Source organism: Dendrobium catenatum, unplaced genomic scaffold (assembly GCF_001605985.2).
Source record: "Dendrobium catenatum unplaced genomic scaffold, ASM160598v2 fragScaff_scaffold_621, whole genome shotgun sequence".
Classification (NCBI taxonomy): Eukaryota; Viridiplantae; Streptophyta; class Magnoliopsida; order Asparagales; family Orchidaceae; genus Dendrobium; species Dendrobium catenatum.
The window spans coordinates 27,945,097-27,969,302 of NW_021319083.1; the positions used below are offsets into that span (position 1 = coordinate 27,945,097).

A 24,206-nucleotide genomic window follows, 5' to 3' on the forward strand; every position below is an offset into this window, starting at 1 on the left:
GATATGGCCTTTAGAAACATTAGCCCAATGCTCAATAATAGAAGTAACATTATTATGATGAAAGTTAAAACTTTTTTATGGCAAGATTACTCAAATGAGACCAGACTTCTTGGGCAATACCACCATTCACAAAAAGATGATCAATACTCTCTACATTGGAGCAACATAAGCATTTAGAAGCAATATAGAAACGTTTTTTGTAGCATAACGTCAACCGGAAGGTAACCTTTAATACATCTCCAAATAAGAATAGAATACGAGAGAGGAAAATTTTTGTGCCAAAAAGCCGAATATAAAATCTATTTTTCCTTTTTGATTCTAAAATTTTCCCAAATATCTTTCAACTGAAACTTACCAGACGAAGAAAGAGTAAAAAACATTTTATCTTTACAGTGAACCTGTAAAAGAATTTTTAATATAGTTTCAACAATATCAGAAGGAAGCATTTCCCTAAGCTTAAAGACATTCCAACATTTATCATTAATGAAGCTAGAAACTTTAATATTTTGGCAGTAGAGTGAGTATTAAGTAAGGAATCAATAGAAGAATAGCCTAACCAGTTATCTTGCCAAAAATAAATGTCACATTTGTCCAAAACCTATTGAATAAATTGTTCGGCTTCCCATTTTATATTGCAAAGTCTTTCCAAACTATAGAATCAGCATTTTTGTAAAAGCATAAAGTCGGATGCATGTTATTGCAATACTTAACATTCATGTAACGAGCCCATAAACTAACATTATTTCTAAAAGAGAACCACAATTTATGGGAAAAAGCTTTGGCAGTATCTTTTAAAGTTTTGCAACCAAGACCCCCTTCATTCAAAACACCACAAAGCTTATCCCAAGATGACCAACGCAATCCATTGCTATTGAACTTAGAGCCCCAAAAAAATTTGTTTATTATTCTCTCTAATTTAGAGCAAGTAAAGTATGAAAAAGATAAATCAGAATTGAGTTTAAAACATATTTAATAAGAACTAATCTACCACCATAGGACAAAAAATTAGAAGACCAATTAGACAACTTTTTCTGAAATTTTGTAAAAATATCCTCAAGCTGAAATTTTCTTTTTTTTCCTTTGTAGATGGGAGTCCCCAAATAAGTTATGGGAAGGTTCTTAGACTGAAAACCACAAACTCTTTGAATAGCATTAATTCTGTTCTGGTTAATAAAATCACCGACAATAAAAGTACTTTTTATCTTTATTAATAGACAGGCCACTTTGATGATTAAAACTGATACGAAAATTGACTAACTCTTTAATATCATTAATAGAACCGTTAGAGAACAAGATAAAATCGTCAGCAAAACTAAGATGCGAAATAGGAAAACCTCTGATGGTACAAAAATTAAGGTTCGATTTTCTCACATTTAAGTTGTCCAACCCCCTAGAAAGATATTCCATAGCAATAATGAAGAGAGTAGGAGAAATTGTATCACCTTGTCTTAAGCCTTTGGAAGATTTGAAGAAACCATGATTTCTACCATTAATGATAACATAGAAAAAATAATTTTCAATACTATTTTTAATAAGCAAAATGAAATTGTCATTACAACCAAATAAAGAAAGAACATCATAAAGAAAATTCCAATTGAGATTGTCATATGCTTTAGAAATGTCAAGTTTAGAAATAACATTACCCCCTTTAACCTTAACATTAGTATCATGGGTAATTTCTTGAGCTAATATGACATTATCAAAAATACCTCTACCCTTAACAAAGCCCGTCTGATTTAAAGAAATAATTTTGTGGAGAATGTTAATTAACCTATTAGCAATAATCTTAGAATTAAGCTTATTAAGAAAAGTGCAAAGGCTAATCGGTCTAAAATCATTCCAATTTATAGGGTTATCTTTTTTCGGAATTAGGACAATATTAGTAGACAAAAAAAATTTAGGATAAGAGTTACCCTTAAATAAATCCTTCACAGCTTCGATAACTTCCGCTTTAATAATGTCCCAATTATGCTGAAAGAAATTGGTGGTGAACCCATCAGGGCCAGCAACCGCATCACCATTCAGATCATTAACCACATTGAAAATCTCTTCATCAGAAGGAATTTGACAAAGTAAGTTGTTTTCGAAATCATTAATAATTTTAGGAATGGTATTAGGATTGCTAATAGGAGCACAAAAACATTGACTATTAAAAATATTCATGAAATGCTCAACACCAGAATTACAAATACCATCATCAGACTCAATAGAAGTACCATCATCATCCACAATTTTATGGATATGACTCTTAGTTCTCTTTTATTAGCTAACATATGATAAAATTTAGTATTCATATCTCCTTCCATAACAAATTTAGCATTAGACTTTTGTTTCCAAAAGGATTCTTCCTGCAATTGCAATTGGAAAAGGTTTTCCTTGGCTTTATTAAGACAAGAGAGGTTATCAGAATCTGGGTTATTCAAGTAGATGTTATCAAGATCAGTAATTTTCATCTCAGCATCTTTAATATTAGAGAAAATATTTTTAAAAATATTTTTGTTCCACCATCTCAAGCATTTCTTAATATTATGCTTCTCTTTTAATGGCTAACATCTACAACATAAAGCATTGTAGGTCTCTTCACCACATCTTCAAGAAATTTCCCTTAAGTTTGAAGGGGTCTTTTCTATCACACAACAAGCCTGATACATTTATCCACTTGAACCATCCATCAGGAATTCTGCTAATGATATATCCATATATTACATCATCACTATTAACAATATACTTAAGGTATCTAAATCATGTACTCTTATTAGTGATTTGTTCACTCAAAGTCACTATCCCTCCCATTAGAATCTTAAGATTGACCTCTATAATTCAAATTTAAATTCAACTCCCTCTTTAGTCTTATAAATAAAGAAGTAATCATAAAAAAAATCATCATCAATATTGATACCTTGTGGCGATGACGGATTTAGTGTTTGGATGAAGATTCGTGCAAAAGGAAGATGGATACATTTGCAAAGTCCAAGCTCCCTTTTATCAAATTTGACTACTAAAGCAAAATAGTGAGAGTTGTAAGTTAGGATGCGACATTTTGGATGAAGAAGCATGCAGAAGAAAGAAAGAAGGATACCTTCTGAATGGGAAATAACAGATGAAGAAGAACAAAGAGGAAATGTGACTTCGTATGCAACAGGAAGGATCATCATCGAATGAGGCAATGCATAGGGAACATCATCGAAGGAGCCGAGCAAAGGGTGCGAAGAAGAATGGTCAGAAGGAAGATGGTGGCTGCGAAGAAGAATATCGAGAAGGTTGTCATTAAACGAGGTGATGCATGGAGAACAAACGTCACCGAAGGAGTTGAGTGACGGGTGCGAAGGAGTTGAGTGACGGGTGCGAAGAAGAACGATCAGAAGGAAGATGATAGCGGTTAAGAAGAATGGAGAGGAAGTCGTCATCGAACGAGGTGATGCAGAGAGTATGAAAGTCGCGTAAGGAGCTGAGTGAAGTACTGGTGGTCCAGAACAAAACTAACAAATAGAAAAATGCCCAGTCAATCGGTTTAGATAATGTTATTTGCATCAGATTTGTGGTGGTAATTCCGCCAAAATTTTTTCACAACTCCATTGAAAAAAATAAAAAAAATAAAAATAATGAATACTTCCATTGCAAATTTGTTGTAAGTTTCGAGAAAAAAATATCTGTTGTGAAGGCCGCCGCAAATTGACGACTCTCTTATAGCGGGGGAAGACAAACGATCACAAGAACATAAGCTAGAAAGCTGGAGGCCTTGGTTGTGTGGGACGAAGTCACGTTGGTCACATGTGTGGGTGCGGATGTGCCGTAAGTGCGCTTGGGCGGGCTGGACGCAGGTGTAAGTCAAGCCACTAAGGGAAATATGCGGTTCACAGGACTCTCGTGAGCAGATGTGCATGATGATCTTACATACATGCGTGTAGGCACGGGGTTCAGAGCGGAGGCTAGAGTTGGGCTATGAGGTTGGTCTAGGTGTAGTTCACGCATGATCCGATGTGGACATTCAAGCCCTAAAATGCAAGCGAATGCAGGAGATCAAGTTGAGGATCTTGGTTATGCATATCGATAGGTTATTCGTGAACATGAGTTTGGGAAGCAAAGAGTCTGCTATAGGTGGGAGCAGGATCATTGAATTGGTGTGTCGGAGAAGCGGAGACAAAAACAAGATAAAGAACATCACAAAGACAAGCTGGTCGTGGAATCGGGATCTAACGGGTGGCTTGTGTGAAGTTGCGGGTTGGAGCACAAGGGACGGGCCTGTGGATCATGGGAGGAACAACAATAGGTAGCGTGTGTTAGTTAGAACACGTAGGATCGCAAGCATAAGCTGTGGATTAGAATACACAGTTGAGGTCAAGTGCAAGCTGGATTTGACTCGATTCGATAAGTTTGCTCGTGGAGTTAGTGTAGGGAGTAAGAAGGTGCAAATTCTTGTGAACATGTGGTTCTTTTATATTTATTGTAAAATTTGGATCAATATGAAGATTATTATGAATTGATCCAATTTTAGAATATTTTGTTCCAGCATGACATCACACTAGTTTTTAAGCACATATATATATAGACATTGCAGGTTGCTATAATAATGACCCTATAAGACCATTGAATAAAGGATTCCTATAGCTCCTCTCTCCCTCGCTTCTCTCCCCCTCTTTCTCTTCCAAAAAGCACAAGGTGCTTCTTCTTCCTCACTCAAGAATTTATAACAAAGAACTATAGTAAATGAAATTTATACATTATGAACATTGTAGCCAGCACATGAAATCTAGGAGATTATGAAGATCATTACTTCCAGCGTGCAAAAATGCTTATCTGTAGCCCCTTCTTATTAGGCTGTCCTATGATATTCTCAATTTTTAAAATTCAAAAAGTTAGCATGCCTCTCTGCGCTCTGACAAGTAATAGATTAATGGACTATCCAATTGATTGCCAAGTTTTTTAATGGGTTATTACTTGGTTAACAAATTTTTATATGGCACATTACATCTAAGCTATGCTTCCATTGGAATCCAAAGTTTCGATATCCTTAATTTTTACTCAATAATCTGTCCTCTGAACTCGGTTAGGATTTTTTTTTTCATAGAATAACTGGTAGGATATCATATCATTCAAAACTAAACTTAAGAGCAGGTTTGGTTCTCTTACTTGCTACTGAAGAAAAGAATTAGAATCCTTCCTGATTTTATTGGTTTAGAAGCATCTGAAGCCTTATGGAACATATTCTTAACGTTGTTCTCCTCACATCTTTTGACATGTTTGGTGGGGGCTGCAAATTCTGTCATTTCACCATTGAAAATGGTTAATTAATTACACACATTCCATCCAACTCTCATAAGGAAATCTAAGTTTTTTTAATTAAAATTTGAAGGCATGTAGAAACTATTCCTTGATAAATATAGAGTAAATTTTAACTGTAAAGGACTAAAGCCATTTCTGATTTTTCTTTTCATCTCAGGATTTATGTATTTTTAAGTATGAATGTCTACAAATCTCGTTGTATTGTGAGGACATTATTCTAAAACTTTAGATATTTTGTTTAAAAAAGGTGCTCACAAATCATTTGTTGTTTTGAAACTTTCTCAAATCCAAAACAAAATTTTAAGAAATAAAGTATCAGATAGACACTTAAAATAAAATTATGCAAGTACATTATGATAAATTTTATATATTTTTGTTAGAGAATATGATTAGTTTTATATCATCAAAAAGGGAGATTACATAGTCCTTAAAAAGAATCAACAGCTCTCTACTAATCAAAGAGCTACAATAGGGTCCATGATTCCTCATATAGAATTACAAAAATAAAACAATAAATTTTCAAAGGAATCAGCTCAAGATAGAAAACGATCAACAATAGACAGCCACAACATGAAGCATAATCCTCCTGAAAATGACATAGAAATCAAAATAACCAATGTCCTAAACCAACAAATCGAAGAGGGCCACAAACTTGCCATGAGCATAGACAACACGACAAGATAATCAAAGAAAAATCCTTCCAGCTATCAAGCGCACTAGAATATGGAGAATTAGATCTAAATGGTGCTAGCATGAAACCTCAAACATCCAGAAAAGAGATAAGTAGAGTTCTTTTAAATTCTCTGAGAGGACAAAATGTGTTTTCCATTTTAGTTAAGTATCTTTTTGATTTTATGTTTTTTGATCTTGTAGGTTCTATATTCTATTTTTTTATTCTGACAAATAACATATTTTTTATTTTTTATAAATGATGAGTATTAAAATACAAATGTTAATAAATTTACACGTGAGTTCGAATTTGCAAAAAAGAAAAAAAAAAAAAATCAACCACTTGATCATATTTCTAAATATGTTTTGAAAGTTAGACTTAATTTTGATATCAAAGAGAGTCACCTTAGATGATTTGGTTACTAAAATGATAACCTTATGATCCAGTTAGAAGAGTAGATGTATTAGATTCGGCTTATGTTAAGAATGATAAAGATAAAACTGAAAGACTTGGTTATAAAATATGAGAAATGACATCTTTTTATTAGATTTAAATAAGATATTTGACTCTTAAAATGATACAATGGAGAACAAGGATTTATGTAGCCAATTCCACATAGTGGGATAAGGACTTGATGTTATTTTTGTTGTTGTTGTTGTTGTTATAGAAGATAAAAAAGTTTTCAAGATAGTTATTTATATTATACATAATCTTAATGGAGATGCCACCTATATGGATAATAGTGATGTTTTTGAATTTATATTAGGCAAAGTGAGAAATAAAAGCATAGTCTCTTCCATCAAAATATATCTTATTCAAATCTCCTTTAACTTCTCTAGTTCTATAAATTTTTCCTATTCCAACAATATATACTAATAAAGTGATACAAAATTTTTCCCCCTCCAAAGAAGACTAAACTCCTTCCCTTCCTTTCCTCTCTCACTCTCTAGCTTGTAATATCCGACCCTAAACTAAGATATTTTAATGATGTTCATACTTCTGCTATGTTTTATTCAAATATTTGATATTCATCTATTTCTTTTTAATATTTTTGGTCACACCTTATATTTTTCTGATGTTAGAGGTTGCTCTTTTTATCTCTTTGATATTTTTTGGTGCAATGTCCTTCCATCTTTTGTAGGTTTAGAGGCATCTGATGCCTTATGGGATGTGTTCTTTACATTATTCTCCTCGCATCTTTTGACATGTTTGGTGGGGGCAGTGAATTATGCCATTTTAACATTGAAAAAAGTTAAACTCTAATGAGGAAATTTTAGTTTGTTTTTTTAATCCTAATAGAATATAGAAGAGTTTTCGGGATAGTGGGGATGTTCTCTGCCATCAAAATATATCATATCTTATCTCTTAGCCTTGTCTAGTTCTAAAACTTTCCTATTCCAATAATATATATTAGTAAAGTAATACTAATTCTTTTCCCCTCTATAAAAATGGGGCTCTTTGCTGCCTTCAGTTACAGGTAAACAAAGCTCGCCAATTGCTTCCAAAGAAGACTAAACTCCTTCCTCCGCCCTTTCCTCTCTCGCTCTCTAGCTTGTAATATCCAACCCATAACTAAGATGTTTAATGGTGTTCGTACTTCTGCTATGTTTTATTTTCATATTTGTGATTCATCTATTTCTTTTGTTTGTTTGCAGTTGTAATAAATTTCTCTACTAAGTGAACGCTATGAGTAGCTCTCAGAATGAAGTCCATGATGATCTAGTAATTGTGGGAAAAGAGTGGAAAGGTAAGCTTTATTGCTGTGGTTTCTATGCTCTTTTTGTCACAACATTTATAACAGGAAGACGCTGCTCATAAAAGTTCAGATCTTCAGCTTCTTTTGGGAGGTCTTTTAATTGCTTTTTAAAGTTATTTTTAGTTAAAAAATTAAAATTTTTATACTAAAAAATAATTTTAAGAAGCAGTAAAAAAATCGTCCCAAACGAAATCTTCATTTCTGAGTGAATATTGATGCTATATCTGCTTGTATATTGTTCAGTTGCTTTAAGAAATATGGGAAATGAAGCCTTTAACACTATGGACGAGTACTTTCAGTGGAAAAAACTACTGCGAGAAGAGGCTAAAGCTACAGTGCCCAGCAAACCCCCTTATTTGGTCCCGTGCAAGGACCTAGAAGAAGGTTCGGTTTTGCCTAAAAAAGTGCAAATACCGAGTTTTTTGAAAAAATACCGAGTTTGCACTTTTTGACCTATTTTTGCCTAAAACCGAACCTTCCTCTACATCCAGTGAAAGGACCTAATAATTGCTCCCTCGCAAGAGACTGCCATGGATGAATATTTTGGCGTGAATGTCTGATAATTTAATTATGTTTGCTTAGTTCTTAATTTAATATAAATGTACAATAATTTAGCTGTATTGAAAGATCAAATATATGTGCTTAAAAATAATTTTATTTTAATGTAAAGTATATTAGAATATCCTTATATAATTTATTCTGGAAATTAATATTCTCAACATATTATTATTTGTGTATCATCTTATATTAAAAAGTAGTACAATATGCATAAAAATATTGAGGAATATTACATATATTACATCTTCGGTAGTAATTAGTAGGGATTATTGGCTTCTTACGTTTATTTTTATGTTGATTATAGCTCTTTGAGTATTAGAGAGTATTTAATCCATTTAATGACTTATAATCCTTTTTTTTAATGAATTAACACTGGCATCGGACCCACACTTACTTTGCCCCATTGAAGAGGCGAGGCCGCAGTTCTTCCTTGCCACACTATGCCACACTATGCTTGTATATGGATTCAGCTGATTTGGTTAACATCAGAAATGAAGCCGTTAAAATTATATATGGAGGAGTTGTTTGATCAAAGGAAAAAATTATAACGAGAAGGGAACTAGCAAAAAATATCTAATTTTTCTTTGTGTTTGGATAGTTAATGCCTAACTAATAAACACCAGAACAGCATGAAACTCATTAGAGGATACCTTATCCAAACATTATTAATGCTTAAAGTATAACAAATTAAGATTGATACCTTAATTAAGAGCATGAAGCTCAGCCATAAAAACCACTTAACCCTCAAAATCCCTGATTAGCCTACCATAACAAGCAATAGACCCATCAAAAGACCCGTCAGTAATTAACTTAAACCAACCACGAATAGGTTTCCTCCATCTAATAATCCACTTTTTATCAGCCTTAGAAGAAGGCTAATCAAAGATACCAAAGCCAGGAATCAAACAATTATAACCTTTAAAACAACCAAAACTGATTAAATTAGCAGTATAGAAATATAGAATTGCAGGATTTTATCCTTGATATTAACAATGATATATGCGCATAGCATTCATGTTGATATGTTTGGACTCATTCCTACTTCTCTGAAGATACCAGATGATAGTAATAGGTAGAACAATTCTAATACGGCCTTTGATTGGAACAAATCAAGCTTGGAGAACAAAAAAAATATTGTTGTAATTATGACAAAAGCTATTTTTAAAAGATCATCAAAATATAACCAAACTTTAACCGCAATGGGACCATTAACAAGAACATGATTATGGGTTTCCATATGATAACAACACTGACAATTAGAAATAATATAGAAAGCTCTACCCATTAGAATATTATTAATAGGAATATAATTATGTAAAATTCTGCACAGATAGAATAAGAAGCCATATGAACTTTATGCCAAATAGTATAGAAGAGAGGAGATTTAATTTGGCTTTCTCTAATATCATGCCGAACCTCTTTAAAAACAAATTTATCATCATTAGAATTAGTAAAAAGAATAAAGTAATCTTTCTACCGATGTAAAGGAATCTTAAGAATTTGATTAAGAAAAGTATCTGGCACAACATTCTTTAACATATCAACACATTCTACATACCATCCCTGATAAAGTTTTTGACTTTGATAGAAGAAACAGAGCGGGTATTTAAAAGACTATCAATAGAAAATTTGTCCATCCACTGATCTTGTCAAAAAAAAAAAAAAAAAAAAAAAAAAAAAAAAAAAAAAAAAAAAAAAAACAATACTAGAACCAACCCCCATTGGATGAAATTTTTTGCCTCCCATTTAATACCACAAAGCCTTTTCCAAATAGAAGAATTCCGTTTTTTTAAAAGAACACATTAAAGGATTCTTGACACCATAGTACTTTTCATAGATCTCAAAGAATCCAAAATTTGTAAGAGAAGGCCTTAGCCATATCAATTAAGTTTTTACAACCTAAGCCACCTTCCGATCCTCCCACACACCCCAACATTTCTTCTAGGAAGCCCAAAGGATGGTAGACCTACCATTCTTAGGATTTAAGTCTTTCCATTCTACTTCAAACATTTAAAGTAGGATTTATACCTTTAAGGTATGAAATAAATAAATAGGTACGTAGAGCATAAAGGATACTGTTAATTAAGACTAATCTATCACCAAAAGAAAGAAAATTGAAAACTCAAGTGGATAACTTGTTTTGAATAGCCAAGAAAATGTCATCAAATAAATAAGACCTTTTTCCTTTAAAAAGTGGGGTCCCAAACTATTTAAGATGCAGGGTCTTATGAGAAAGCCCAAACTTATCATGAATGATGTTAATCCTCTCATGAGTAATAGACTTGACAATGATAAAACAACTTTTAGCATTATTAATCTGTAAACTAATAAACTAGTGGAATTGATTAAGAAACTTAAAGTGGATGTTGAGCATTTTAAGAGATCCATTAGTAAAGATAATATAATCATAAAAAAAACTCTTGTGAGAAATAGGGAAACCTCCAAGAGTACGAAATTGTAAATTAGGATGCTTCATATTAAGATCCTCCAAACCCTAGAAATATATTCCATAACAATAATAAAGAGGGCAAGGGAAAGAGGTTCTGTCATGTCTAATACCCTGAGAGGATTTAAAAAAGCCATGACTCGTGCCATTAACAATAACAGGAAAAAATAATTATCAATACTATTTCTGACCAGCTTAATGAAAACATCATTGAAACCAAATAAAGAAAGAATCTTACAGAGGAAATCTGAATTTAATTTTTCATAAGCTTTAGTGATATCAATTTTAATAGTCATATTCCAAACAATAATAGATTTGTCAATATCATGAATAATCTAGTGGGCAACAAAGAAGTTATCAAAAAAGGAGCGACCTTTAACAAATCTCATTTGCCTTAGAGAGAGAATTCTTGGTAAAAGGAGCACCAATCTCCACATTATAAGCTTAGAAATTAACTTGTTAACAAAATAGCAAAGGCTAATAGGTCTGAAATCATCCCAGAAATTAATGGCTCTTTCTTGGGAATGAAGGCAATGGAAGTTGTAGTGAAAGATTTAGGATAAGGGTTTCCAATAAAGAAATCCTTCACAGCTCTCACCAAATCACCTTTAATAATAGCCCACAGCTTTTTAAAAAAATTAGTGGTGAAGCTATATGGGCTAGCCATAGAATTAGAATTCATACTTTTAATAGTATCCCAAATTTCCGCTTTTACAAGGGCATGGATCAGAAATAAATTATCTACATCATCACTAATCTAGAAATGAATAAAAGATTGATCGACCTCCAAATCAGGAATAAACACATTATTGAAAATATTTTGAAAATAATCAACACCATATGCATGAATTAGATCAACCGACTCAATAACAGAGCCATTAAGATGGTAAATCTTATAAATATAATTAGCATCTTTTTTAGGATTAACAATATTATAAAAGAAATTTGGTATTCATATCACCTTCAACCAAGAATTTAGAAGTAGCATGTAGTCTCAAATAAATATTTTTCTTCTCTTGGAGTTTAAAAAGAACAATTTTAGTTTCTTTCAACAAAGAAAAAGGTTCTCAACAGAAGAATTAACTATATAGGTTTTGTCTGAAGAAGCAACATTACTCTCAACCTCTAAGATATTAGAGAAATGTTCTTAAAAACATATTTATTTTACCACCTCAATTTTTATTTTAATTTTTTAAGTTTATACCACAATCTAAGCATACCAGCAATATTATCGTTAAGAAATGAGGGGGCATGCCAATTACTTCCAAGGCATGAAAAAAGGAATCATCAAGAAGCCTCATATTTTGTAATCTAAAAGTAAGCTTAGTAGAAGTATTTTGGAAATTGATACTCAGAAGAAAAGGGTAGTGATCAAACAAAGTTCTGCTCAAATAATGCTCAGCATGAGACCTGAGATATTTGGAAATCAAAGAATCATTAAAAAATATCAGATCGAGTCTTTGCCACATGAAAGATCTATTCCAAGCTAAAGCAATTCCAGAAAAATCAGTATCAAGTAAATAACAATTCAAAATCATATTATTAAAGTCTTCTATAGCAAAGGAGTTAGGTATATTACCCCAAATCCTTTCAGACACATTGGAAATTGTATTAAAATCCCCACCAACCAACCAAGGATTATCAATAATAGGAGAGAAATCACATAATTGCTTCCAACGAGTTTTCCTATCCAACCTCGAGTAAGAAGAATAGACAAAAGAGGCACAACAAAAAAATTTCTGACAATCAATTTTGGTATGTACAATTTGAAGAAAATCAAAGATAATATCCATTTTAACAGGTAATTTCCAAAAATTCAAATTTTATTTGAACATTTAGCACAAGCCATATTAAAACCAAGCATATTCTCAGTCAAAATTAAATTAGTCAAAGTATTAAGAGGTTCAAGTAAAACTAAAATATAAATATTATAAATCCTACATAAATTCCTCACTCTGTCCCAAGAGACAGAGCCATACACACCCTTCATATTCCAAATCAAGGTCTTAACCATTAACAATGCTTGAGGGATTTACAGCCCTGGTGACCATAAGAGTAGATGCTAGAAGGGCCTTGATATTTTTACATTTTTTAACCTTAGTAAACCATCATCAAATTTATCCTTATACTCCTTAGATCCAAGTGATTACATGAAACTATTGATAACACTTTCTTGAACCTTACTAACATTAGGAACAAAGAAACTTGATGATCCTGAACACACACCCCATTGCGTTATTATGAGAAGGAATGAATTCCATGTCATCACCTACAGGCAAAGCACCAGAAAATCGAGGGATCTGATGATCTTGAACACCCACCCCATTATCATCCTCCTCCCCAATCGGATTCCCTGCACCACCTTTAGCAGTATTAGGTTGTTTTTTCATATAGGGTGAAGCACAAAACATTCATTCATCAAATGACCATAAATCTTACAATGGTTGCAAAAATCAGGTATATTATCAAATTCCACTTTCTGTAAATAACCTAATGATTTTGACCCAAGCCAGATCTCTCTAGGATGCTTTTTGGTAATATCCATTTCACTAAGATCCTTGCTACCAAAGTGCCTTGATTTAGAAGTGGTTGCTTGATCAGTTTGCATTGGTCTACAAAAAATAAAACCTAAAGCATGAAGCACAAGCAGGTCAAAAATAACGAATACAAGGATTCAGGAAAGTAAGGCAAATCAGAATTATGGGAGACTCCTCTTTAATATAAAAACTAGGGTCCATTTCAACAACTTCATTTGAAAATTATTGATATAGTAAGTTCTTCTCGCAAAAATATGACTATAATCCAAACCATTTGAAAGTTGAATCACAACATTCCGAGCATCAACTAAACCAGCCGAAAACCCCTCATATAATTTCATATTTCCAAAAATAAATAAATATAGTCAAGATTAGGTCTAGGAATAGAAAACTTACCAACCAAGGTAAACTAAAAAGGGGACACTAAGTTCATAACATCCTCATCAGAAATCAAAATCATCATGTCACCCTTAACATACAACATTTTAAATGACAAGCCAAGCTCTTAAAAGAAGACATACCAGTAACAACATCTTTAAAGGATCGAGAGGTAGAAGGATTTTCACTAGCATTTAGAGCAAAGAAACCATATTTTGAAGCCATCAAACCACTCGAAGGAACCCCTCAAGGGTTAGATACAGAGGTGGTCGGAGGAGTCGTCATGATAACCGCAAAAATACTAAATCTAAAGTCAGAAGGCCCTTGGAAAAAGATCGAGAAACTCAGGCAAAATGAACCTACAAAAAATCCTAACAAAAATTAAACACAAAACAACCACCAGGGGAAACCAAGATTACTAGAGCACAGTAGGAGGATGAGAGAGAATATGAGATTTTTTATATTATTGTTATTCACTTTGTCTATTTGTTCATTACAGTGTTTCTATTTGTCCACATTGCTTTTTCAAATGTGGCTAAAAAGTAAACATCTTGATCCACTATGATATGAGGAAGCCATGGAGCCTCACTATGCCATGAAAATAAATTTTAACAATATTAGTCGTGAAAATATTTATCATAATTTTATCGGTATAACCCAGATACGAAACAATAACATCATGTCGGATTATAATAGGGTAGAATTCCAATAACGTAATTGGAGAGAATTTTAAAATTTCAATTTGTACTGATTGCATAGCAACTAATTTAGTTTAGATAAATACGAAAAATACTCACTATCAAATATCTTTTCCCATTTATATCCAAAATTTATATAACCTAAATAATCATTTGCAAACAATACATGATGCGGAAGAATATAGTACAGAACAAAAAAGTCATGATTGGCAAAATCTTTTAATAAAATATACCTACAGATAGATCAGAACATGCAACCTCTCTCTAATCAAACCGTTCTTTTCCCTTACTCTATCCTAAAACATATGCAAAATAGCAGATATGAGCAAACCATGGCTCAATAGGCTAAACAAAGCCTTCTTAATTTTTAAATAAATAGAATAACAAAAGCTAATCATAGCTGAATAGAAGGGCAAAGCAAGCTATTTGTACAAAACCTTCAATAAAATAGTAACAAAGCAGAACCATAACATATTACTCAAAGCAATGTCAGAATATACAGTGTCTCAGAAAAAACCTACCATATTAGAACACCGAATGGATAACAAAATAAAAATAATAAACTCAACATACTATATCACATATAATAGGAATTAAATACATCATATCAGCTATTGATAACATATCACATTCATTCCCAACAAATCATTTCATAAAATATAAATTAAATTCTTAACATTTGAAATTGCTTCAATCTTTAAACGTTTGTTGGTTTTCTTCTAATTACATAAATGTCTTGTTTTTCTTCCTAGCAAAGCAAAGTTTCATCATAATTAAGCAAAGGCTACACTGAAACTTCTGTAGCTTTTTTCCTTGAAGTTTCTTCTTCATATATAGGCCCACCACCCAATGCATCCTTTAATGGTATGGCCTCATTTTTCCAATCTTGTTGGGACTTACTAACACTTCTTATTGCTTTGTGTTTTTGGCGATGAAGATGCAAAATGAAAGCTCTTTCTTTCTAAAAGTCAATTTTGATGGCTAAAATTGCAAAATAAGAGTATAAATGAAAATTAGGCCCATCAACTTGTGTATTATTTATCCAAATATTTGTTTGATATTGGTTATTTTTCATCTTTTATAAATGAAAATTAAGCCGAGCATGAATTGAATATCTTTTATTTTATGCATTTTTTCAACTCAAATAAGTAATCCATCAATAAGGTTTCTCTAACCCTGAAATTGCTCACTTTCTAATTTACCATTAATAGACTACAGGAGTATATATAAGAGCATGCATGATTTATGGTTGATAAAAACAAATCAATTTGCTTTCTTGTTACTTTGCTTTTCTTCTATGTAGTCATTTTCTCATATATTTATTTTGTGCTTGTTTTTGAAGCCCACTTATCATTCAAGGTTGATCACAATAAATCGGATAGATATTTTAAGGTTCTAAAGGACTTCAGTTCTTGATCTGTTGGTTGCCAATCAATAGGTTTTGAGTTTGAAGCTTGTGTATATGATGTGCGTGTAAATTTTTCTTTAATTTGCCTAAATGTACCCGAGAAAATCTTCAGTTTGATAACGAAACAGTATGCCTAACAAATAACTCAAAAACTGAACGAGAGCTACACCAGCTCCAGAAAAAATGCCGGCCAAGAAGACGATCTCCAAACGGAGAATCAAATTTCAGAACAAGAGAACAGAGTTCTTGACTCGACGCCTGACCCGACTTCGTCTATTTGGCCTGGTGAATTGGCACAAATAGGCCCCTGCCACCATCATCTACAGTTTCGATTGAAGCAAACCTCCGCCTATTTGGCCCGGTGAAATCCACTCGCCGGCCTCCCGTCTCTGCACTTGACTCCGATCAAGGCAACCATACAGGCCCGTGCGAGCTCTGATTTTTTTTTTTGTTTCTTCAACGTACGAGCAAGCCACCGAACTCTGATTTTCTTGCATTCTATTCTTTCCACATGCCCGAGATTCCTGATTTGAAGCAGAAAATGAAGAAAAGGAGGCAGATATTCTATTGCATAATTACATTATTAACAAAGTATTGTTAATGATAATAATTATGATGAAGGGAATTTATTATACCGCTCATAAAATATTATCAAATGGCAATAGTTGTAAAATATTAATAATAACTAATAATTATTGATAATAATTATCGTTATTAAAGGAAAAAAAGGTTAGTGAGTATTAAATTGAACATTGAAGAAAGACTCGTGTAGATACAGTCCGCCGAAGTTCTCGGCCGTCAATCTGATCTGACCGAGTGGATAGCAAACATCTCATTTGTTTCTAATGTGCCTCAATGGTTAGTGAAGTTTTTTTTTTTTTTGTAATATTCACATAAAGCTACATATGCCACCCTTGCCTTGCATTCAAGTAAATAAAGCAATATGCCTTATACTTTTCTTCCTGCGACAAAAAAACAAAGAGAGGATATATGTTACGTTGCATTCAAGTATGATGGAAACTCTTTGATTTATGCTCCTGCACTACATAACAAGAAGCTATTTATAAAGGGATTTCGTTCACAGTCTGATGAGGGAAATAAAAATTTCCATCTCTTCAGTTGCTGCTGTTGCTCATTTGTTTAGTGATTTAAATTGGTGAGCAGCCTCTCCAACTCTTGCTTATAGAAGCTCAACTTTTTTTTATTAATGTCTAAGTGTGCTTATGAATTTGAGTTGCAATATTTTTATAGATTATTCAGTAAATGTAGGGGCCAAGTTAAAAGATATATTATAACTAGCAAATGTTGAAATTTTTTGTAAGATATTTTTATCAAAATTTTATCATTATGGAATTTAATATTGTTATTTTTGCTTTTATATGAGCGCTATGTATGACTAATGAATAAAATATTTTTTTGTACCCATCTTTAAGTAAATTCCTCAGCTTTGAAATCATTATCATATGATATTAGTGCTATAATAATCAGCTTCTAAGATATCTATTTTCAATTGTTATTAAATTTGATAAATATTCTCACTAATTAATAAAAATTAAGATGAGTTTGTTATATAATACCTAAGATAAATCAATATATATTTTTTAAATACCAATATTAATTTTATTCCAAAAAATTCTAAACAATTTAATGATGCACAATATTATTAGTTTATCATCAATTGATTTTTAACATTTTATTTTTTTTGTAAAGGATTAATGGAAATCCCACTAAAGTACAAACAATTGTGGAACAACTGGGACGTTCGTGTCTTGATTTTACTTAGCCTATCCATCCAAATTATTCTTATCTTCCTCGGCCGCCTGAGAAGAACTTCCACCTCGAGATGGATACGAATGGTCGTTTGGGTCAGCTACATCTTGGCTGATTGGGTTGCCAGCTTTGCCCTTGGCAACCTAAGTAGCAACATGGATGATTCCTCCTCCTCCAACGTCGTCATCGCTTTTTGGGCTCCCTTCCTAATCCTTCATCTTGGTGGCCCTGACACTATTACTGCTTACTCTATGGAAGATAATGAACTTTGGGCTCGCCATCTTCTCGGGCTTGGATACGAGCTCTTTATTGCCTTTTATGTTCTCTTCCGATCCCTTCCCGACACCCGCCTACTCATGCCCACCCTCTTGATATTCTTAGTCGGCATCATAAAATATGTAGAGCGTTCTTACTCACTATACAAAGCCAGTGTTGAAGGCATTCAGAGTTCCATCAACCCCCTATCACCAACAAAATTAGAAAGAACAAATGATTTGAATGCTTTGAGTCAAGATTTTTGGTTATACTATGCTGCTAAGCCTTCTTTTATTGATGTTGCTCCATACTCTGATAAGTATTTGATAATTAAAACAATTTTCATGAATATATCAGCAGAGGAGGTTTTGATGGTTATAAGAAAGGAGCTTAGTAATGCTTATGATGAGTTTTATACTAAGTCCATTGTAAATCACTCCATACTTGGGTATGTTCTCCGAGTTCTCTGTTCTACTTGCATTTTGCTGGCTTTCTCGCTCTTTATTTTAGAGCCAAAGAATGATTTTAATAAGCTTGATGTAGCCATCACCTACGTCCTTCTTGCAACCTCTATATGCCTCGACTTTATGGCTACTGTCATGCTTATGTTTTCTGACAGGATGATAGTTTATCTCCTTAATGTTAAGAAGCTAAGCAAATGGAGTGTATTACTTGCAAAATTTTTTGTTAGAATTAAAAAGGCATGTCCTAAGAGAAAGTATTGGTCGATAAAGTTGCCACAGTTGAATCTACTCAGTAATTGTCTCTCAATTTCTTCACCCAATAAAACTCTTCAACATAGGATGATGAGTTGGGTTGCAAAAAGGCTAAGATTTGTGCAAGAAATAAAGTTGAATATAACTCCCTTAATTGGGGAAAGTATTAAACTAGAAACATTCACCTTACATACAATACAGCCTGTGCAGGCAACACAAGATGTTCTAGAGTTGATTGTTTCCCATTTAAAAAGCCGCATTCATTTAGACTTATTTGATTTCAATGAACCAGCGGGCTCATCTTCACTTCGACAAGTAACAACCATCCGTAATTGGGCTGTAGAGCCATTTGTTCAGCTTTTTGAGAAGTTCTCCCTTGAAAAACAAGTTCTGATATGGCACATCACTACAGATCTTTGCTTTTATTGGAATTCAGAGTCTCAACATCTCTTGGAACCTCATCAAACTAAGATGGAAGTAGAAAAAAATAGATTGAAAGGAGTAAAGAGAACGAGCACCAAAATGGAAACTTGTAAGTACTTGTCCAACTATATGATGCATACAGTGATGATACGATCATATATGATGTCAAACATGGGAGGAGAGAGCCATATACTTGCTGGGAAGGTTATTAAAGATATGGTTGAGTTCATTCATAAGAGTTATGATGGTCATCATTTACAAATGCCAAATGAAATAGTTGAGGCGTGCATGAAGATGAAAGAGACACCAATAGAATTTGGCAACCTTATTACATCTTTGTTTGGTACAGCACGAGTGCTTGCTCATTTGATGTTAGTTATTAGTGAGGAAGAGAGATGGCAAGTCATAACCACAGCATGGGTAGAGCTTTTGCAGAAAGTAGCGATGAGTTCAAAGGGAAACATACATATGAAGCAGTTGAGTATAGGAGACGATCTCTTGACTTTTGTGTGGCTTCTCAACAAAAATATAAATGCAAATATTCTAGACGAACCAGTAGCTGCTATTTATGGTGTTTATGATAAAATATGGGATTTCCTCTCTGAGATCAAATCTCATTTGAACTTATAAGCAAATAACGCCTTTGATTGCAATAATGTTTTATTTATTCTAGTTTCTTAGTTCGTATTCTTTTTTTTTGTCTTCCTTTGTGTTTCTACTTCCCCCAAAATTTCATCACACATGCTTTTGGCATAATAACTTATTGTTGCTTAATTCATGTCTAGCTCATTGGTTTTACTTAAACCCTCCTTAGAAAGAAAGAATTTTCTTCTAACTAGCACAATATGATTGTGGTGGATCTCTTCAATGATCTTTTTTATTGTCATCAGGCATCAGGCAGCTTGTGATCATCTACTTGTTGGCTTCAATCTTGTTCTAATTTGCAGCATCTTCTCAAAAATTTATCCTGTTGTACGCATGTGTTCACTTGTATATCTCAAATACACGTAATACTTGAATTACTTATGATCTCACCATACAAGTATTATTTAGACTACCAAAACTATTTATGACACTCTCTCTCATCCTTTCCCTATTCCATGTCTTTGGGAATCCTTAAGAATCATTGGGTCTTCACCTCCTACCCGAGGAATCTTAGCCTGACGTAATTTAAACTTTTACTTGACTTAAATATAGTGAACATTTTGGTTTGAAAAGTTTGATCTAACTTTGTTAAAATAGTTTTGTAATCTTGAAATTTTTTTTGAGATAAATATAATTATCAATTCATTGCTTATCCTCAACTGCCAATACAATAATTGTTATGTATCTTCTTTCTACTTTTTCTAAATTGGTTAAACTGTAGTTATAATCATTACAAAATTCAACCTATCCCAATGTTAATCAAAGCCACTGTGAAATCCTTAAATAATGACATATATGATTAGATAATAATAATATTGAGGACATGCGACACAATAAATTTATCCTGATAAAAACTAGGTCAGATGCAGGTGTACTGATTATTATTATTATTATTAATTTCATGCAATAATTAGTATGGTATGATAGCATAGAAAACTATATTTAATGTAGAAGTTATTCCCGGATATGAGCAGGTTCTCTTACTTGCCACTAAAGAAAATAAATAAAATCCTTCCAGCTTTTGTAGGTTTAGAAGCATTTGATGCTTATTCTAGGACGAATATATTCTTTACATTCTTCTCCTCGAATCTTTGGAATTGTTTGGCGTCATAACCCAACTTGATCAGGCCATTTACTCAACATGTCTAATCGTGTTGAGCTGTAACAGACAAATTCCAAGATCTAGTTTTGTTATTTTTTCAAATTTTATCTTCCAAATTAAAATTTTAAAAAAACATTGAACATGGAGCTACTAATAATCTCTAGTGTTGAATATAAATTCATTCAAAGGATTTGTTTTTTTATTTATCATTAAAATTATATATATAATTATAGGGCATGACTATAAATAAAAGGTATGTAACATAGTAATAAAAACTAGTCATGATTGTGCAAAAAATTAAATGAATAAATGCCCAAAGATTCATATCATATTCTTGAAATTGTTATTCAACTGAATCATTCCCTTTCCCCAACTCATAAAATAGAAAGCAAAATCATAGCGCTCAACATACCAAAAATTTCTATCAAAATTTTCAAATATTTATTTTATTAAACAATTTTTTTAGAATATTCATATCCAATTTAATAAATTACTAGGCCGAGCAAATCATAATAGCATAATAGTTATCCAAATATTCAAATAATAATACCGAGAAATTAAATAAACTAAATTTCATAAGACCTTTATTTTAAAAATAGAATATAACAGATTTCCTTGGTCCTAGACATAATCTAAATATTCTGACCCTTTATAATTCCGAATAGAATTCTCCATCTTCCAAACATAATTTAAGTTTCTGTCCCCTTATGACTCGCAACTAATAAAATTTCAAAGATTTTCAAATTTCATGTCCTAAACAGAATCAAAAAAATTCTAGCCCTTATATCTCATATCAGACATTTTTATATCAAAACTCACATACTTCAATCAATATAACTCGTAATTCATTACAATTTAACAATTAAAGTGTAAAGATACTTAGTGCAAAATTTCCCACTTGTTATAATAGTAGGCAATAGAATATACTATTGAGCGAAAATTCATAATTTTAAAATATAATCAATTTATCATAGATTGTATAGAATAATATTTTAATACTTTAATCTTACTAGAACACTAATTTTCAGAGTCTAGATTATTTTCTATTCAATAAAAATAGTATAAATTTTAAAACACTTGTTGTATAATTTTTCAGAAAATATTCAAAATATTCAAAATTTCAATCTCTATAACAAATAAAAATTTACTTTGTGAAAGTTTAATCAGTGCAAAATTATCCTCATATTTTTGTAATAAAATATAAATTTAATCAAATAAATCATAAAATCTTCGTATTTTTCACTTCCTATAGGATATTTTTGTTGACCTAAAAAGACTTGGATAGAAAATATTAGAAATGATCTTTCTTTATTAGATTTAAACGAGAATTTGACTTTTAACATGGCACAATGGAGAAAAAGGATTCATGTAGCCGACCCCATATAGTGGGATAAATGCTTGATGATGTTGTTGTTGTTGTATAAGAAATTTTTGTGATCCAACATAACCCAATATAAAACAGTCACTTCAGGTAGGATTATCATAGGACAAATTCCTTAAAACCTATTTGGAGAGAATTTTAGAGTTTTCAATTTTTACATATTATTTAGTCACTAATTCACTTCATATAATACGAAAAATACCAATCATCAAATATATATTTTTATTTATATCAACAATTTATATAATTAAAATAATTATTTAAAAATAGTACATGTTGAAAAATAATATAGTACAAAAACAAAAAAGTCATGACTGTCTAAATCTCTAAATAAAATATACCTACAAATAAATGAGAATATGCAATCTCTCCCTACTCAACCTTTTCTTTTCCCTTACCCATCCTAAAACATATGCAAAATAGTAGGCATGAGCAAACCATAGCTCATTAGGCAACACATAACCTTCTTAATTTTTTAATAAATAAAATAACAAAAGCTAAGCATAGCAAAATAGATGGACAATGCAAGCTATTTGTACGAAATCTTCAATAAAATAGTGATAAAATAGAACCATAACAGATTACTCAAAACAACGTCAGAATCTAAGTGTCTCAGAATATAGAAATTATCATGTGCGGACGTCTAAGTTCGGAGGCCAGTCAAAACTTACCACTTCATCCAATACATAGCTGTGTATTGATGATGTGGAGCATTCTGATTGGCCTCTGGACATCGTTCAACTTCCCTACGTAATAATTTCTCCTCAATCAAATAGGCCTAATAGTTAAGAATACAAAATAGATAACAAAATAAAAATAGTAAACACGATATACTATACCACATAAATATAACATAAATTAAATACATCATATCAGCTCTTGAGAACATATCACATGCATTCCCAACATTTTTTTTCATATAACAGAAATTGAATACCCAACATTTTAAATTGCTTCAATCTTGAAACTATTGTGAATTTTGATGGTGAAAAATACAAAACAAAATAAAGCAAAATGAAAGCTCTAACTAAAAGTGAATTTTGATGGTGAAAAATACAAAACAAAATAAAGCCTTACTATTTCCTAACAAGACTGACCTCTTGAACTATTTCCTATCATTGGAGGGTATCGAGCGGTGAGAAGAAGAAACTTCTAAACAGAAATAACTTAGCCCATAGCTAGTTTTTCAATTAATTAGGATAAAAAATTCCCATTGAGCGCCTTTCTCTTTGTGCCTGATAATTTGCAATATTATGTTATGGTCTTATTAATTAATGGCGAAGGCTTCTACAATTTGTTCTAAAAGGAAGGCTGTGGCACTACAATCTATGCTTTTTCTAAAGCATGTGAGACGATGATCACTTATTAAGTATGAACTCTATAACATCCTCATTTGATGGTGAATTCTTCTTTGATTCATGTCACATAACAAGTTGTGCCATTACCTCCATTATTCAATGAAGATGTCTCATTAAGCATAATCTCTTCATATATATACACAACACCGACAAAAAATAGTGAGAGGGAGTGAGAGATTTTGGTTAAGAAAAATAGCATATTAAATAATGGAAGTTTATTTGAATAAATTTTGGTGCTATATATATGCACACGGTAGATAAGGCATATAATGAAGAGAATTTATTGACATCATTTCTTCTCACTGGTATGGCATAGTATAAATATAAATTATAGCAATTTCATAACATACCAAGAGTTTCATAGAGAAAGATGGAAGAGCAGCAAATATAATTGGGAGATATTATTGATTGTTGAACGTTATGTGGGATGCACAAAGAGTGGATAGCATTCCCTTTTTTTTTTTTTTTAATCAAAATAAAATATATATTAATAGCAAAAGATACACCACAAGACCACAGCAGGGCCACATCAGGAGAATTACAATTAGGGAAACACAAAAAGCAACAAATTCAAACAATCTGAGAGAAAACAGACCAAATTAGAAGCAAAAGAACTCAGACCGGTACCTAGTTGCGAAGGAGGGGCCATCCAAGGAGGAACAAATAAAATGTCAGGGAACCAAGCCAACAAGCCACATTGAGCCACCAACGTTGCCAACCAAATACAGTCCATCCAAGGTGCATACAGTCAGGCTGCTTCATCATAATCAAAAATCATCTCCTGCGTCGACCTCTCCCCCAAAATTTTCCGCGAGTTCCAAC

General features: G+C 32.2%; 1 protein-coding gene across 1 annotated transcript; it reads left to right on the forward strand.

Moving 5' to 3' along the window:
- The first annotated feature begins 17,449 nt into the window (after positions 1-17,449).
- On the forward strand, positions 17,450-19,528 carry LOC110111780. Its single transcript, XM_020843785.1, has one exon. It carries the CDS (start codon positions 17,450-17,452, stop codon positions 19,526-19,528), a length of 2,079 nt encoding a protein of 692 aa, XP_020699444.1.
- The last annotated feature ends 4,678 nt before the right edge of the window (positions 19,529-24,206 follow it).

What these genes read in the sequence shown, in the direction of transcription:
- LOC110111780 (XM_020843785.1), top strand. Translation starts at nt 17,450, where the DNA reads ATGGAAATCCCACTAAAGTACAAACAATTGTGGAACAACTGGGACGTT.